Here is an 18401-nt window from a genome sequence, read left to right as displayed (position 1 = left end):
TCTCATAAAAAAAAAAAAAAAAACTCTTTTAACACTTATTTTTTCCATCCAATATCGTCATGGAAAAAGAATGAACACGCGTAGGGAGATAGCTACTATTCACGCGTTATCTCTTTCTTTTTTTCTTTATCTTTATTGTTTTAATCATTTTATCATCGCTTTGACTTACATACATAACATTAAAAAAAAATTACTTATGCATTTCGCTTTTTTAACATTAATAATGAAATTTGTTTTAATTTTTAGAGTAACATTAAGATTCTATCACAGGTTAATTTTTTATTTTTAACATATTTTTAAAAAAATATGTGTCATTTTAATTGTAAAGTCTAAAATCTTTATTTAAAATGTAAAAAATAATTTTTTATTATTAAAAATATTATTTTATATATTATAACATTTTTTTTAAAATTTTACTAATAACAGTGTGATTTATTAATAAAATATTAAATTTTTAGTTTTAATTTAATTTCTGTCAATATGAAAAGTTTTTAAATTTTGAATTAAAATATTATTACATATTTATTTAGTTATTATCATATTAATTTATTAAATTTTTAAACATACTAAATAAAGCTCATCCAATTATAATTATAACGGTGGTGTTTGCTGGAGCACATCCAATTATATAATGAAAAGACCCTATAAAAAAGTACAGATTAGATGATGCTTACACTCAACTAAATAATGACGTAACCTATCACTTTCAAGCCAAATTTAATTTATTTTCCATTCTTTTATTATTAAAAAAAAAAAAGCCTTTTGAAAGAACTAAGTGAAAACTATTTATGAATACACATTAATAAAAATTTGTTTTATTTAGAAGTTTATATTTAATTAGCTGTTAGTATATAAATTTTATATATTATCAATAAATTAAATAAAATTATTTTATAAAATAAATATATAAAAAATAATATATTTTTAAAAAATATTTATTAATTAAATAATATCATATGATATATTTTATTAATAAAATAATTTAATTTAATTTAATAACAGTATATAAAATTTATAAACTGATAACATATTAAATATAAATTATTTATTTATTTAGAGTTCGTTTTTAATATATAAATTGTAAAATTTTTTAATTTTACAAATGAGCTTAAAAGATTATCATAATTTTTATTTTTAATATGTTTTAAAAGATATATGTGATTTTATTAATTTGATCTGCAAACTCAATTGACAATGTCAATAAATGATATAATTTTTTATTTATTTAATTGTTATAAAAATAAAATTTTTTTTTTTTTTAATTATTCAAGAAGAACAAAACCCTACATAAGGAGAAAAAAAAAAGTTGAAGTTTGAACTCCAACATTGATATCTTTTTTAAAATTATCTTAATTATTAAACCAAACAGCTTAAGATAAATAAAAAAGTATTAGTAATAATACTTTAGTGATTATATTTAGTAATCAAATACAGAAGAATGTTTGCTTTTGATAACTTTTACTAGCTGTTTTGATTTTTTTTTCAAGAAAGTCAAAGTTATTTTTAACTTTATGAAAAACAACTTTGACTTTTTTGTTATTTATTGCCTTTAAAGTTTTAATTAATATCATATTATTGTATGCAAAGCTAAGTCATTTAGGATGGGAAATTTGCAAGCAATCCCAAATGGTAGCCATCCAAGAAAAGCTCTAGAATTCATTTACATTTTCTCTCTTTCCTTTCATGTCCAAAATGTCCTAAAAACTAAGGCATTATCATAGGAATTATTCCAATGAGTCCATGGTATAGAAAGAAAGAGATTTTCATTTTTTTTTTTTTTTTGGGTTGTAATTTCACTAGAGTAGATGGGGTTTAAACTAGGCTTACATCAAATTTTGATTAAAGCCAATGGCCCCATATGGTTTAATTTAACAGTAAAGGGATTGATTTTGGCATGAACCATAGGCATATAGATTATAAATAATGAATTCCATTTTTCTTTTATAAATATTTGAATTCAAGCAATGTTTATATCTTTGGAAAATATTCATGGTTGGTTTGCCATCGATTTAAATGACATATGGCTATTTTTTTCTTTTATAAAAGAAATTATATATAATTTGAGAAGAAAAAAAAAGATTGTGGGTTTTAAGATTTTAAATTCCAAATTTACAAATGATTATATGAATTATTTAAATTAAAATTTGAAATCGACTCGATAGTTAATATGATAAAATTGGGTTTATTTATTCATCTTTTCTTAAAGAAAAGCACACAAATTGATGAATTATCTTTGCTAGAATTTCTTTGCTTTCCTCGAAATGAATCAATAAACTCTTCTAAAAGCAATGGGGCAATGGCAACTTGATCAGCAATGAGACTAATGTGGATTCCCTTGGAAGTAGGGCATCGTATTGGGGGACCATATGATTTTAAGCAGTTTGGATAAGCACCAGCTCCAAAATAAAGAGGAAAAGGTTTTATATTTATGTGAAAGCCATATAAACATTAAAATGTGCGATTGAGTTTTTACCGTAAAATGAATTCAAACATCAATTTTAATAAAATTCATTTAGTATAAATTTTTCTTTAAATTTTTTTTCATTGCAGCTACAGTATTTTTTTAAAATTACAGTTATAATAATTTTTATTATTATTTTTAATTTTTGTATTCGTATATGAATTCATTTAATATTCATGATATTTAAATTTGTTTAAATTTAGTATAGTTACACGAATTTAAATCTGTTTAAATAAGTATTATCTATTTAAATATTTAAATTTGTTAAAATATCATATTACTGAAATTTTTTATCAAAATATAAAATAAACAAAAATTAAATTTAAAATTCAAATTCACTTTTAATTAATAATAAATAAAAGTTATTTGTTAAGATTTAAAACTTTTCATAAGTATAAAAATTTACATATTTTATATATGTAAACGAATAATAAATTCGGATATTTATTATTATTTATTAAAATTTAAATATTGAATATTTAAAAATACTATCTAAATCTATTTCAAATAGTAAAACTACAAATCGAAGCAATTAATTATCCATTTATATACATATATATATATATATAAATCCGATATAATCTAATAGGATAATACTAAATATCTAATTATTTACTATCAATTATCATCTGTAATCTTATACATTTACCTTCTCATGAATATTATTGTAGAAAAACCTACGTTGAAACGTTTATTATGCCATTAGTGCTGCTACGTTTTCAAACCCATTTTCTGTGAGAGTAGAACACTAGAGACACCGGTACATTTTTTTCTTGATTCAAGTCCTAATGTGAAAACTTTTTGTCTTTGACTTCGTGAATCATGTGTATCTGATCTTGCAAAACTAACCAACATTAATGTGTCGAGTACTGAGACTTCAAATATTGCCTGCATTCTAGACATAAAACTCAATAGCTTAACAAGTGGCAAGAAAACAAGAGGGACACAGGAACAATGGGCAGCTCTTGGTTTGTGATATTTCTGATTTATATTTAGACATTTGGCAAAGAAGATAAAAAACATTACATTGGGCCCTGGGGAACAAGAAAACAAAAAGGTAGAACAAGAGAAAGAACAATTAGTTATTACAGTCATGGAGATCATAAAGGATCCTGCATTGTCCCCATTCAAAGGGAAAAATTCAAGTCAACTAGCATGATAGGTGCTGCCATAGATGAGGCTGTTGGGGGTTCGGAAACAGGGTTAAGAAACAAGAAACCATAGCCAATGGGAACTGACAAAGGGATTGGGAACTTGCAGGAGATATTGGGAGGCAATGGCAATAGCAATTGGCAAGGGAACATATCCCCACTTCTTACAGTAGGAGAATTAGGACAATGCATGTGCTTGTGGCTTCAATGTATTTATGAAACATTATGGACATCTTGGTTTACTTGACAATTATAATTAGAGAAGGCAGTAATGGGTAAACTCTAACTCCCTTATTTATGTAAACTACCAAGATCCACTTGACTGGTGTTTGTACAAAAATCCTGTTTTTACTAATCCATTTGCTTGCAGGCCTGTAAAACAATTACTTTGATATAGGAAGGATGAAACAAAGAGAGGAATAATTGAAATAAACAATACCATATATGATTATGAATCCCCATTAATAGATTAAAAAATTTTCATTTATTTTCATTTCCATCTTTTCCACCAAACAAAACTTATGACATTACAAGTTATTGTCTGAAATTTTGAAAAATGGACTGATTTGTTAAGTCAATTGTGAGTGCCTTATTGTCTGAAAATTTGAAAAATGGGTTGATTTGTTAAGTCAATTATGAATGGATGAAAACATTGGCATTCATGTCATGTATTGGAAAATTTAGGGAGAATTCATGGAATTCTAAGCTAGCGAATATGAACAATAGTTTCAGTGCTTCAATTTTAAGAAAATATATAAATGAGTATATGATTTAAAAATATTTACAAATCTGTATTTAAACTTTCATATTGTGTAATATTTTAATCCTTAAATTAACGCCGTTAATTGATTATAATAAAAAACTTTTAAATATATAAAAAACTATCATTAACCTGTCAATGAACTTGGTGAAGCTTCCTCCCTTTGGCATTTTTTGTTTAATAACTTTGTGTTTTCCCTTTTCTCGGGCGGAAAAGGAGGGATTGCTAGCATTTTCCAGGCTGTCCAATAGGAAAAAAAAGGAACCAAAAAACAAGGCAAAAGAGACGCGTAGAAGTACAGTTTTAGAGGAAAAACATCCAGAGAAAAAGAGTAATGTTGACAGTCATACTTGTCATTTGTCAATGTCCCCACTCAAGAAAATTAATGTACTAATAACACGTCAAATGGGTCAATGAAAGATTTTAAGGGGCAGATGGAAAACACTCGGATTCACGACTTCCGACATTTTATTGATGGACGATACGTAAATATAAAAAAAATTTATAAAATTTATAAAAATCAAAATTTTATTTTAATTTTAAAAATGAAATAATCTTTCTTACTTTTAAATTTTTTTTAACAAAAACTAAAGTTTACTAATGACATGCTATCAACTGCCAGTAAGTAAACAGCTGGTGATAAATTCACGAAGCACAAAAATTATGAATGTCCTATTTAACTCCTTTCATATATAAACAAAAGCAAAGAGATTGGATAAGAAGAATAATCACTCATGGAAAAAATTGGGACTTTAAAAGCCACAATGTATATGCACTTCAGCATTGCATATTTTGTGTATTTGGTTATTAGTCATTAGCTGAAGTAGCTTTGGACAACACCAAAATAGAGGGAAAATTTTTTTTCAAGAATAGCCTATAGATGGTGACCAGTTTATGGCTTATCAAGTAATTCATTACAAGAAAAAAAGGGTAAAAAAAATTATGTGAGCTATTGCAGGCATTGCTTAATGCTACAAAATGAAATTGTTTACTGCATCAGTAATGGGAGAGCTTCTTAAGCCCTTGCAGCTGCAGAAGGATATAAGGAGAGAAAGGCGAAATCGTAAGGCTGAAGTTTCTATTCAGAATTCCTGAGGCTTTCACTTGTCAGCCACTTCTTTCGGATGATAAACACAATGTCATCCCCTTCATGGTCTGCATCTGAACTGGAATCAGCTGTTGCTACTGCTTCCCAGTGTAAAGCTGATAAGTACTTCCTTATGAAATCTATCACCGGCTGCTTGTCCCGAATGATTACGAAACCACTGGGACGGAGAATGCGATCCATCTCAAGTAACAAATCCTCAGCACTGCAGCCTTTCTTCTCAATATCAGAAAAGACAGTCCAAGCATGGAGTAAATCATAAGTTCGAGGGTATGTGGAAAAGGCTTCACACCTGCCAAAATGATTAGTCCAAATTAATACAAATTTTACATTCTATCTTCAACATGCATTTCACTATTCAACCGAGCCATAAGGAAAAGATCTTTATGAGATAGATATGGAGAAGCATCATTCTAATTTTTCTTAAAAAAAGGCAGACAGGTGGATCAATTTATTAAGAATATGGGAAAAAATCCATAGCTGTGTGTTGTTAAAGTTTCCGTTTCACCAGAGACACCTTGTGGTCCTTTCACTGATAATAATTTCTCTCCCTCTCTACCTCATCCTAAAGAGACCAATAGTTGTGTATATAGTTGTCTAGTATGCACGCAGTAACAGCAAGCAAAGTACAACATTATGGCCTTTAACAGCAAAAAGAAAAATAAGTTGCATATTTCACACTTAATTATGCAGATTTTCCAAGGTAATTTGTGCATATACCAGTTATGAGTAGTGCCAATCAGACCCCTGTCATATATCAGCTTAAGTGTGTTTGGTCCATCCTCTGGGACAACATTCATCACCCAAACATTCTTGCCTTTAAGAGCAGCTGCAAACGATCCCATGTTCGCTTTCATGTCCATCAAATTTCTCAAAGTGTCTGCCTCAATCTTTGGACTCAAGAGATTCCAATAACTCTCTACCCGCCGGCGCCATGTTTCCTATGGAATAGCAAAAGCTATATTAGTGTTCATACTCTATTTCATTGTTGCATAAATCACAATATAAGCACAAAAAAAAAAAAACCACAAATAAAGTTTTAGGTGGAACAATGCTGCCTTAATTACCGTGTCTTTTTCAAACATTTCGCTTGTATAACCAAAATCGGCAAGCCTGGGAGGAGGAGATGTCAATCTGGCTGGCCATGGAGCCAATCCACTCCCCTTGGCTTTCTGGTCATCTAATAGAAACAAAGAGAAGTTTTAGTTGAGATAAATTTTAAAGTTCCAACATTTTAAAGCCATCAACTAAAAGAATCTCTATAATTTTCCATTGTAAAATATGGCATAGCTTCTAGCAAAATGTAATTGAGCAACAATTATATACCATAACTAGCAAATATTCAGAAAGAATAAATGAGCAGAAGGAATGCACTAGATACAACATACTCAAGCAGAAGAAAAACAATTCAAAGAAAATGCAAGCAGAAGACCTCTAATTCCCAAATTACTATACAATATCTCTTTTATTTGGTAAGATTCCTGCCCATACTTCTCTCTTTACCCCCCTAAAGCTAAAAGCCATCAAGTTTACTGCTAAGAAACTCAACTACATGAAGAATACATCAAGATTTCAACCCATCAGAATTTGATGTGATGTCATAAAACAAGCCATTTCATGTTTGTTAAAATACATAACCAACATATCAGTGGGAGAATGAGATAGAAAACTATCAGCTGACCAATTTATCAATTCAGAAATAAAATCTATGGATGAAAATGCTGTAATATAAAGTGCAAAACTCAACTTCCAAATCAATAAGAAACAAAGTTCAAGAAGACAATGGTCAAGAAATATTATATGAAAAGTTAAATCAAAATATCAGCATCCTCCAAAAGAAAATAATAATAAATAAAATGGGAAGAAAATATTAACTAAGGAGGGGTAAAAAGACTTTAATACTAGTGACATTGAAAAATAAATAAACTCACGGTCAGAATAAGGAGTGATGCAAGCTTCCATTGACACACCCCAAACTGCATCTGGGTCACCATCAGAGCGGCAGAGGGGGGGATTTGTACCGGGTTCTCTTTTCATATAACAATCATTTGTTAAAGGTTTTTGCCAAACGGCAGTTTGGTTCCTCTTTGCAGCTATTCTCCAACACATACGTCCCACAAGGGCACTCATCTCTCTCCATATCCGGAGATCCTCTTCATCTTGTGCATAAGCTTCTGGAGATGAGTAGGCAAAATAGCCTCCAGGTCTAAGTAACCGGTCTAACTCAAGAAGAAGAATACCATCCCTTTGAAGCCAATCAATCCTACAGCGAGAACAGTGAGCAAGTTCAAATGATCTGCTTGGGTAAGGGAGCCTTTTGGTCCCTAGAACACCAAGATATGCGGGAATTCCTCTTTCCAGGGCAAATTGGATTTGGTTTTGATGCACATCATTGGGTGCTAATGACACTGCTATAATATCAGAAGAAAGAAGATATGCTCCAAAACTTGCGACACCACAACCAACATCAAGAACTGTTCGAATTCTTCCTTCATTATTTAAATTGTTGTGCGAAAAGTTGAGCATCTGCCAATTCAAAATCATAGAGACATCATTGCTTCTTCCATAGGTTTGAGAAGTTAAAATAAGGGCCATTATATTTGAAGAATCCATTCCGATCAGTAAAAGAACGAACCAAAACATGATGCAGAAAACTCAGATAGACACAAACATAAGACCATTCATTAGTAGGCGTTCAAGGTTATTGATCATGTTTCAAAATATTTTCTTTTGAGCCAAAATTAGTAGGTATTGGTGATCTTACATTTGCAATCGAAGCAATATACTTGTCAGCTCCATAGTGAAAATGAGTGCCACCCCCTGGAAATACTATCTTTTCACCTTTTACAACCATCCAGTTCTGGTCAGACTTCTCGTGTGCAAGGTGAGTATGGGGAATATTTGCCTTCCATACTTCATCTCTGCTTTGAGGCCACTTAATTGGGATCTGTAATTTCACATGAATTAAAAGACCGCCAATATATATAAATATGATATGACCATCACTATAACAAATATACCGCAACAAAAATCTGATTGCTCACTTATGGGAAGCACTACCTTGTATCCTAGAGGAGGAGGAATCAAGCAATTGTATCTCCTTTCAGGAGGGGGGCAGTGACGTTCATAGTGCTCCATCACAGACAAGTCCAGCTTTAATCTCATTTGGTATATGAAATTCCTGTCTAAGCAGGGAATTAATTCTGAATGGCGATCGTCACAAACCTTCAAAGTCAAAAGCAGAGAAATTAAATGCCATGGCAACTAACCAAGGGAAGAAGCAAAGGGGATTACAAGTCGAAAGGTAAGGTACTAAGTATAGAATTAACATGAAAGGAAAAAGATGGGGTACCCGAGGGGTGGGAATGAGGAAGGTGTCTAAAAATGGTTCACCAGTAAAAAACTTACAGGGAAAGTTTTTGGTACTACGTCTTCTTCTCCTTCCTCCTGTCCAAATTTTGTTGAAGATTCATATTGCTTGCCATCAGCATCATCATCTCCACCCAAATAAGATGATCCAAGTTTTCTCAAAGATCTGCTGCCATATTCTAGTGCTGCAGTACCGCGACTTGAAGACCCAAAAATAGATCCATAATATACATAGAGAAAACCAAGAAAGATTGCCACAACACAGAGAGTGGTGATTAAACGTTTCTTTTGGCCTCCATCAGATCTTCCCCTCATCCTTCTTTAGTGATACGATTCTTCACAAAATGTTTTCACTTGAGCACTAAATTGTCACAACACAGATCTCCTTATCCTAATCTATCTCACGTCAAATTTTCTATTCAAAACAAATCTGTTTTGTTGCTACCATCAAGCTCTATTCACTAGAATGAATTACACAAATCACTTCAAAACTTGTCAGAAAGAAACACTGTAGATAACAGATCAAACCTGCAAACGTACAAGTAAAAAACCATCAGGTAAAATTCTCTTCAGCATACGAGTCAAGCACACAAGTTTCCGAAGTTATTTCTTCTATGACCCTTTTAGAATTAAGTTTTGAAATTCAAGTCTAAAAGATCATACTTACTATTAATTGAAATTATCAATTAATCAATAACATGTTGGAAGAGAATAACAGCAAAGCCAGCCAACAATGAACAAAGCAAGCTTAATTAGAACATTGACACTAGAAAATTAAAAATACTAACAATAATAGTAAGTGAATCCACTGATTAAATCACTGAGAAGCCTAAAAAGTCTCAACCTACTAGCTTGAAATCTGACAAGCTCAAAATGGTAAATACAATAATATAAACGAAACGCCCAACAACTTTTACTAAGATTTTTTTAAAAAACCCCTCTTTAACACTAATAAAGATGCCTAATTATTCTGGTGAATTAGCACCAATCCATTACCGTTGGCTCAAAACATGGTGCTGCAGAAGGTTCAACAATAAAGTTCCAAATACAAGCTTTAAACTTGTGTAACAATTCAGATCCATGTTAACATTCAAGCATATAAAAACTTATTTGCATAATTAAAAAGAAAGAATCAGGAAAAAACAAAAGAAACAACAATGCTAAATGATGCTAACTGCCTACAGTTGTAACCAGTTGATTGACGAACAAGCAACGAGAAGGATTGATCCATGAAAAAGCAGTCAAAGGCATGCAACCAATTCTCCTTTTCCCTGAATTAAAACAATGGGCATCACGAAAACGGCAGCTACTTAGTAACTCTAATTAACAAAATCAACAGATCTGAGTCAAAAACTTAACCAAATCTAATATTTTCAATTAAGAAGAAAAAAATCATCAAAACTAACCAAATTCAACGATCAAGAATCAAACTTTGATCCAAAGGAAAGCAAAATGCTAACATTCTTGAAGTAAAGATAGCAAATTGACATTGACCCATTAAAACTACAATAAAAACAAGCAAAACCCATAAATCAGATCCCCACAAAAGAAAAGAAACCAAAATTTCAATGAAAACTCATAAAAGTAATAACAAAAGCAAGCTTAAAAGTAACAAAAAGCTTACTGGGTTTCAATCAAAAACACGAAATGGGTAAGTCTAACTGAGATCTAAAAAAATGATGCTTTGGGTTTTCCCCTATGAAGAACCAAAAGAAAGGTAGAAAGAGAGAAGGAATAGATCTCGAAGAATCTGCTTTACCAATTGGTTTTTCTTTTTGGGCTTACTATTTTTAGAGAGAACCGGGGGCGGGGCGGGGGGGATTGAAGAGGCACTGTATGTACTGGGAGAGAGGCAGAGAGCGGTAGGTTCCAAAGCTGGCTGTTAAAGAATCTTAGTGGAGATCTATCTGGCCAAGATTAGATTTGCACATGATGCAAAAGTGTAGTCTTTTTTTTTTTTTTTTTCTTTCAGGAATTTGGTTCACGTTAGTGTCGTGTTTGGGCATCGTAAAAATCATTTTAATAGAATCATAATTACTAATATTTAACATTTACAAGAGAAAGGAAATTAAGAAAATAATTATACCAAAGGAAAAGGATTTATATTTAGCTTTTTGAGCATTTTTTTTCTATAAGTAAAATTATAATGTGAATTTGGATTTTGGATTGGAATGATTTTTTTTTCTATAAATTAGCAAAAGAATTAACCTAACAAGTTTTTTATGATTTTTAAATATCTTTAAATTTCAAATTTGAATTTTGTTGATGATTTCAAAATGGAGTTTTTGGATTAATATTTTTATTTGTATTTTGTTAATTGACTCAATTACAATAGTGAAATCAATTTATGACTTTTTAAATTTATTTCAATATTTATGGTGAAGGCAATGATGATTAATGTTTTAGACCATAATTTTAAAAAGAAAAAGTAAAAAATTTTCCAAATAATTAATGAATTAAAAATTATTAATGGTGAAGAAAAAAAATATGTAATTGTAAACAACCCAAAATAGCCAATTAAAAGTAATAATTAGTTATCCAACTACAACTTCATTGGGTATCCGTTTGGATTTAATCATATTTTTAGTGCAATATAATTAAATTTATTATATCATTAATTAAATTTAAATATTAATTTTAATAAAATTTATTTAGTATAAAATGTTAATTAAAATTTTTTTAATTGTAATTATAATAATTTTTTAATCATAACTATAATAATTTTTATTATTTTTTAATTTTATCACAATTAATCTAACCGTCCAATCAAATGGAGCTTAATTTTCTCAAATTACTACTAATTTTTGAATGTTGGTTTTAAGTGATGAATTCTTCATTTCTTTAAAGTTTCTGTGGAAAGAAAATTCAAAACTTTTTGTTTATTAAAGGAAGTAGAAATTAAAGTTGCTACTAAATAAATTAAATAAAATTATTCTAAAATTTTAGATTTGAATTAAACGCGTAAATTACATCACACCATATGTATTATGAAAAAAATACAATGTGACACTTAATCAAGTTTTTAATTATATGGTTCTTAGTCTCTCCATTCAAATTGAAAAAAATAAAAATAATGATAAAATCAAAATTATTATTAATAATATAAAAATGTATTCATCATCAAATCAAATAATTCCATCAAATTAAAAAAATATATGAAATTTTTTAATAATTATTAAAATGTTATATTTTTAAATTAAAAATATTATTATTAATAATTTAATTTTTTAACCCAATTAAAATTAAGAATTGATGTCCAAAATCTGATTCATTGACACGTGTAGCTAGATCTTAATATAAGATGTCGGTGATGAGTTGCTGAATTTACAAGCCTAGCATTCCCACCATAAGTCATCATCACAAAAATTTTGCTCAAAGTCACATCCCATTATTATATGTTACTATAAATTGGCCCCCACCAAAGAAAAAAGCATGCAGAAGTCAATTAAATCAGCTACTGCAAATGCAAGTTGTTTTGCAGCACTAGTTTTTAATCACAATCACAGCCTCCTGCATGTGAAAGAACAGTGTTCCCATTCTCCTTCAATGCTTTTGCTTTGCTGACTTGGCTGCCATTTGCCATTTTTTCGAAACCACCCAAGCAAATGCCAATTATAAAAGTTGGGAAATCCACAAAAAATGTTTTCAATTGGTAACATCAATTAAGTGCATAGTCTTTGTATAACAAATGCATATCTAACCTTTATTTCATTTTTCATTTCATTTAGTATGATTTCAGATGCCTGTGTAATGTGCACAGCTATCCCTACCATTTGATGGTAGCTGCAAATCTTTTAAGAACCTTCATTAATGGAACCCTTGACTATCTGTTGATTACATTTTCTTAGTAATTAATTCACATTAATTATTTCATTTCTATTTGAACTCCATAATCCCACTTTATTGTTCTTGGTTTCCTTCATTAATAGAAACAAAATTATTAGAATTTGAGATATAATCTTTTGAGAAATTATTTTGAGTTTTAAATATCACTTAAAATAATTACATAAAAAAAACTAAAGCTTTATAAAAGTTATTCCTTGGATCATATGTACAAACTCTTTTTTATTTTCCTTGTATAGAATTTATTTAATAAGTTAATGAGGTGTTGACTCAATAATAAGTAATTTGATCTCAATTAGATTTTACTTATCGAAAATAAAAGTTCGAAATTTGGAAAAGACTCTCACTGGAGGGAAAATAATTTAGATAATCACTGTTCTTAGATCACTGATGCTCCACTTCCCAAAATGGTGACACCATTTCCTTCTTACCAAAAATATTACTCAATAGATGCAAATTCCATATATTTTAAACTATCATAGTTCAGTTTTAAATGAGCTGTTACAGTCTACAATTTGAGGGCCACAGTGCACAAATGAAAATATAATTTGTTCTTCATGGCCAAGTTTGGCCCAAATTCAAAGACTTGTACAAAATTTGGGGCTTTTGTTTTGTTTTATGGGCTTTCAAGCCCAGAATGTTAAAGAGTTTAACAAAGCTAGCATAGAGTACTTTTTAGGGATGACAACAAAAATCGGAGCGGGTTTTTGTTTGTCTCGAATCTGATCCAATTTTAAACATGTAAAATTAGAATCTTACCCAATTCGATAATTTTTTATTATTTTTATATTCGAACCTAACTTGATATTGTATAAAATCATATCCAATCAGACTCGAAATTAATAAAATATTATTTTTAATATAAATATAAAATTAAATATATATAAAAATATATATAAATAATTATAAAATTAAATAAATAATTAAAAAATTATTTATATATCGGGTCGGATAGGATCGGGTTTACCTAAAACCCGACCCCAACCCTACTCCGATTTTTTTTTCATGCCATCAGATCCAACCCGATCCAATATCCGATTTTCAAAAAAAAAAAAAACTAACCCTAAAAAGTTGGATTGGGTTGGAACCATCGATTTTGGGTTTTTTTACCTTCTCTAGAACTTTTTGATTCAATGCTGTCATAATTTTAATCACTAAAAATAAATAAATAAATAAGATTCCTAACCTAGCTGAAATTTAATTGTTGAATTTTTTTTATACAATTATACTTTCATTATTTTGATTTTTATTATTAAAATTAAAAATGTAATATTTTATCAATAAATAATGTGATTGATATTGTTGATTTAATTGCTGAAGTTAAACTCAAGTGACTAACAACATTAATTTTACATGATAGAAAACATATACTTTAACATATCAAACAAATAATTATTATCAAATGCAAAGCAACTAATAATCCTTTGAAGTAGAGATGACGTAAAAAGAGATAAGAGGAAAAAAAAATTCATAATCCCAAAAAGATTTTTTTTTTTTAAGCTTAAACCTTGTTTCAAAAAATATATATTTAAGTTTTAAAATTTTATTGATAAAATATTAAACTATTAATATTAATAATTTAAATTTAAATTCTAACTATCTAAAATAAACAAAATCTTGTTGTTACCACGGGGGTATAAAATTCTCATTTATCTAATCAAGAAAAAAAATTAAAATTTAATTTAATTTAATTATTTTGAGATAATCTACGTGGATTGGAAATAAATCTGTTCAAGAATTAAGATATTCGATCAAATCAAAAAATTTATTTAAATTTTAAGAGAGTTTAGATAAAAATAAAAATAATTAAATAAATTTAAATATAAATTTTAAATTTGTTTAAATTTTAAATTGAATTTTAACTAAAAAATTTAAAATTTAAGCTCAATTTAACTCATCCTAAATTTATATATATTTATATATATATATGAATTATTTATTTATATATATATTTAAATGATATATAAATTAAAAAAATTATGTTTATATAATTTTAATTATATATATTAAATATAATCTTATTAAATTAAATTAAATTAAATTATTAATTTTTTATTATATAAATTAAATTTAATAAACAAATTTAAATTTTATTCGGTTAATTTAAATCAAATTTAAAAAATTATAAAACTTAAAATTTTAAGACGCACTAAATTTAAATAAATATATAAATTATTAATATCAATCATAATCTCCACCTAAATCCTGTAAATGAAAACATGCTGCTAATTAAAAACCAGGGACTGTTTCAAAAAGAGTGACAAAATTGCTGACAGAGAGACATGACAAAGCGTTTGACAAAACTTTTATGTTACTCATTGGTCCCACATCATAAAGAGGGAAAATGCATCAAGGGTCACCATTCATCCACCTGGTAGAATCAGAGGAGATCATGCTATTAACTGGATGAAAAAGGAGTAAAGCAAGGGGACATGATGACAAGAGAGAACGTGGGAGGGCTGAGGAGAGGGGCCAGAAAGCTGTAGACGATAGGGTATAGATGTAATCACAGTGACGGTCAGAGTTGTTTGTCAACTGGAAGTGACTGAAGGGAATGCACAATTCTCGTACCCTAGTCATTTTTGGGTTTTCCTTTTCTTGTTTCTAAGATTCTTTACTATTTCTCAAAGATGTTTACTTTTAAACTGACAATGTTACTAACTCTCCTCTTCAGTCTTAAAGCTCATTTTAACAGGGAAGGAAAGAGGATATACAGCAGCAGCAGAAGTGAAAGAAAAAATGAAACCCAGGTTATTGAAAAAGAGAATTTATCTTTTTTTTTTTTTTTTAAGAAACAGAAAAAAAAATTAGATAAATTATTTAATCTTAAAATTAAAATAAAATATATTATATATGATAATATAAAAAATAATAACTATAAATAATATATTCAAAATGATTTTAATAAAATATTACCAATTAAACTCGAACTTAAAATTATTTATATTTAAGAGAACGATTTCATTAATTGAACCAATTTTTTATTGGTGAGAATTTATCTTAATTGGATATTAATTCAAATGATTTATTTATTTTTTTAAGAAGTTTAATTTTCACAAAATTCTTTTTTTTTTCAATTGCCCTAAGCTTTATTTTTTTTATATAAAAAAATTTAATTGCTTCATTTTTTTATAAAAATGTAATTTGAGAATAAAATATATTGAATATCATATATTAAAAATGATTATATGAATAAATTAAACTAATTTTTGAATTCATGTGACTCAATCATTGATTTGATGATAAAATTGATTTAGAATGAAGAATAAACATAGGGGAGTCAAGTACAATTTTATACTCTTGGAGTAATTAAAATCTTTTGTGTTTTAATTTGTGGGATTAATGAGGTTGTTTTGACCACTTGGCTAAAACTTTCCCAATGAGAGCCTATATAGTTTGGGATTTATTGGGGTGAATATGAAAATTTATGATACTGTTTATATTGTGGTAAGAGATTGAAATAATAATAACTATTGGTTGAACATCAAAAATTAATTTAATTAATTCATATAATTATTTTTTAAAAAATAAAATTTAGATTTTAACAATTATAAATTTATTTTTTTTTTGCATGTTACGACCTCTTGTATATTAAAAAAATAATTACTAATCACGATAAAACACAAAAAGGTTTGACAAGGAAAGCTGGTGGTGTTAGGTGAAATACATTTGTCTATTAAGAAAAACGATGGTAAATACCTATAAAAAATGGTAAATATATCCTTAAAAAAATGCAAATTGACCATAAAAATGTATTTTTTTATAATTTTAAATGAATTTTATATTCTATATAAATATATAAAAATTAAAATATTTGATAAAAAAGAAAAAAAAAGCCCAATTTGGATGATTTATTTTTTTGACATGTATACAGTCTTACATAAATCCATGTATTTTGCATATAATTATTTAAAGTTGATTTGATTTAAATTTTAAAATATTTTATATACTAGATTACATTAAATTTTTTTTTTTATATTTTTAATTGACTTACCTATTCTATACATACATGTTCTACTATTACAAATAAGCTTTTCTATAAACCCTAAAAACTAAGTTTTAATGTAATATTTTTATATTTATGATCATATGCCTGTAAATTAATATAGATTATTTAATTTCTTATAAAAAGATAAAATATATTAGAGAAAACTTTGCTTTATATATCTTTTACATTTGAAACTACCTTTTATATTGGAACCATTTAAATTCAATATTTAAAAAATAAATATTGTTGAAATAAGAAACAATAGCCATCAATAATTCTAAGAGTTATGGGTATACAAATATTTAATTAATTATCAATAAAAAAATTTTCTTTTAAGATAAATATATTAAATATTCATATTTAAAGCTTTCCTATTATGTCTTTTATTCACTATTATAAATAGAAAACTCAACCTTCAATGACTTTTAGTATAGGTGCTAGCTTTTCTAGCATTTAGAATATATGTTTTTTGTATTTGCAATTTTTTAAAATTTTTGTACAGATTATAATTCCTATAAAATGAAATAGTGTTAACATGTGATGTTTTGCACTGTTGCCTTCTTACATGATTCAAATTTATTGTTTATGACTTTTTCTTTATGTTTCCATATCTCTTCAATATATTTTTTTACCAATTATTTTAGACAATGTACTTACATATACTTTTATGAACAAATCTAGCAAGAACCGCCCCTATTTCCATCTCATTGAAGCCATCCAAAAGAATGGAGATGAAAATTGTGACACATTTTCATGCTACAAAACTTTGTAGTAAATTAGATGGCTAAGTGCAATGTAAGTTGAGCATGGTGTTATTTTTATTATGAAGTATCCCACTTAGGGATGTAATCGTGTCAAGCCGATATACTATCATGTTCGAGCTTGAAATTTGATCTGAACTCAATCAAAATTTATATTTTAAGCTCGAGATCACTTGATTAATCTTGATATCTAGTAAAAATTTACAAATCAAATTAACATAATTGACAACAAAATCTCAATTTAACTAATCAATACAATAACTTTCTAGCAAAAAAAACTTAGCAAATTAAATCTTAATAATCAAATCCAAATCAAAGTTCATCTTTCCAGTCCCGAATGTGGTCCTTTCAAAAACATATATTTGAACCATTTAGTCATGTTTCATTTGACAAAAAGAAAGCTCAAAAGATGTGTAAAAATGTGATACTAGGATTTGTAAAAGAAAGCTCTAAAAACTTTTAAAAGAAAGATCCAAAACCACTATGTTAGAGTTTGATCCTTTTCTTGAAGTAAGAGTTAATAGGGCAGTTAAGAAAAGTTATAGCAAATAATTGGACAACAATTTTCAAGGACTTACTTTAGAAATCAAGATAATGAACTCAAAATCAAAGAAAAAAAAAAAAACTTAGAGACCTTACTTGAAATTGGTACTACAATCACACTTGGTGCTATTGACAAAGAATAGTTACTATTGCCATTAGCTTGAAAGGGGTATTGTTAGCTAGAATAAGGATCGTTGAATCGAACTCAAGATAAAGAGAGGAAGAAAATTTTAATAATGAAAGCTTAAAGGAGTAGGGAAGAAAGGAAGCGGGCGGTTGTTAGAAATATGAGATGGGTTTAGGAGAAAGAAGATAGAGGCACTTGTATTTGGAGAGGGATTGGGAGAGTGAGAGTGAAAAAGATAGAAATGAGGCTAAATGAGTATGAAAAATGGTGTTTAGGGTTTCTTTGGTATATAT

The 18401-nt window shown here is 28.0% G+C and overlaps 1 protein-coding gene across 6 annotated transcripts; it reads right to left on the bottom strand.

Annotated features, from left to right (window-relative positions):
* Positions 1-5083: 5083 nt before the first annotated feature.
* LOC111306722 (putative methyltransferase PMT3) lies at positions 5084-10700 on the bottom strand. Of its 6 annotated transcripts, none has more exons than XM_022904544.2 (10): positions 10471-10700; positions 10253-10349; positions 10029-10117; positions 8886-9374; positions 8538-8702; positions 8242-8424; positions 7409-8003; positions 6545-6657; positions 6198-6418; positions 5084-5769 (listed from the first exon to the last, which is right to left on the bottom strand). In XM_022904544.2, exons 4-10 carry the CDS (start codon positions 9159-9161, stop codon positions 5451-5453), a joined length of 1872 nt encoding a protein of 623 aa, XP_022760279.1. In that variant the 5' UTR covers positions 9162-9374; positions 10029-10117; positions 10253-10349; positions 10471-10700; the 3' UTR covers positions 5084-5450. The 6 variants fall into 6 exon arrangements, with proteins under 6 accessions (XP_022760279.1, XP_089607670.1, XP_022760280.1 ...); XM_089751544.1 differs by having other exon boundaries at positions 10054-10117; XM_022904545.2 differs by lacking the exon at positions 10029-10117.
* Between the last annotated feature and the right edge of the window lie 7701 nt (positions 10701-18401).

This window comes from Durio zibethinus, chromosome 22 (assembly GCF_047325235.1).
Source record: "Durio zibethinus cultivar Kanyao isolate XHJ-2024 chromosome 22, ASM4732523v1, whole genome shotgun sequence".
NCBI classification, from domain to species: Eukaryota; Viridiplantae; Streptophyta; class Magnoliopsida; order Malvales; family Malvaceae; genus Durio; species Durio zibethinus.
The sequence above is the reverse complement of the archived record's forward strand: the minus strand, read 5'-3'. Positions and strand labels throughout refer to the sequence as shown.

Bases quoted from the DNA above. Each gene is read 5' to 3' on its own strand.
- LOC111306722 (XM_022904544.2), bottom strand. From the start codon at position 9,161: ATGAGGGGAAGATCTGATGGAGGCCAAAAGAAACGTTTAATCACCACT. The intron at 8,425-8,537 runs GTAGTGCTTCCC...GTGAAATTACAG, and splicing joins CTCCTCCTCTAGGATACAAG to ATCCCAATTAAGTGGCCTCA. The intron at 5,770-6,197 runs GTATATGCACAA...TCATTTTGGCAG, and splicing joins ATTGGCACTACTCATAACTG to GTGTGAAGCCTTTTCCACAT.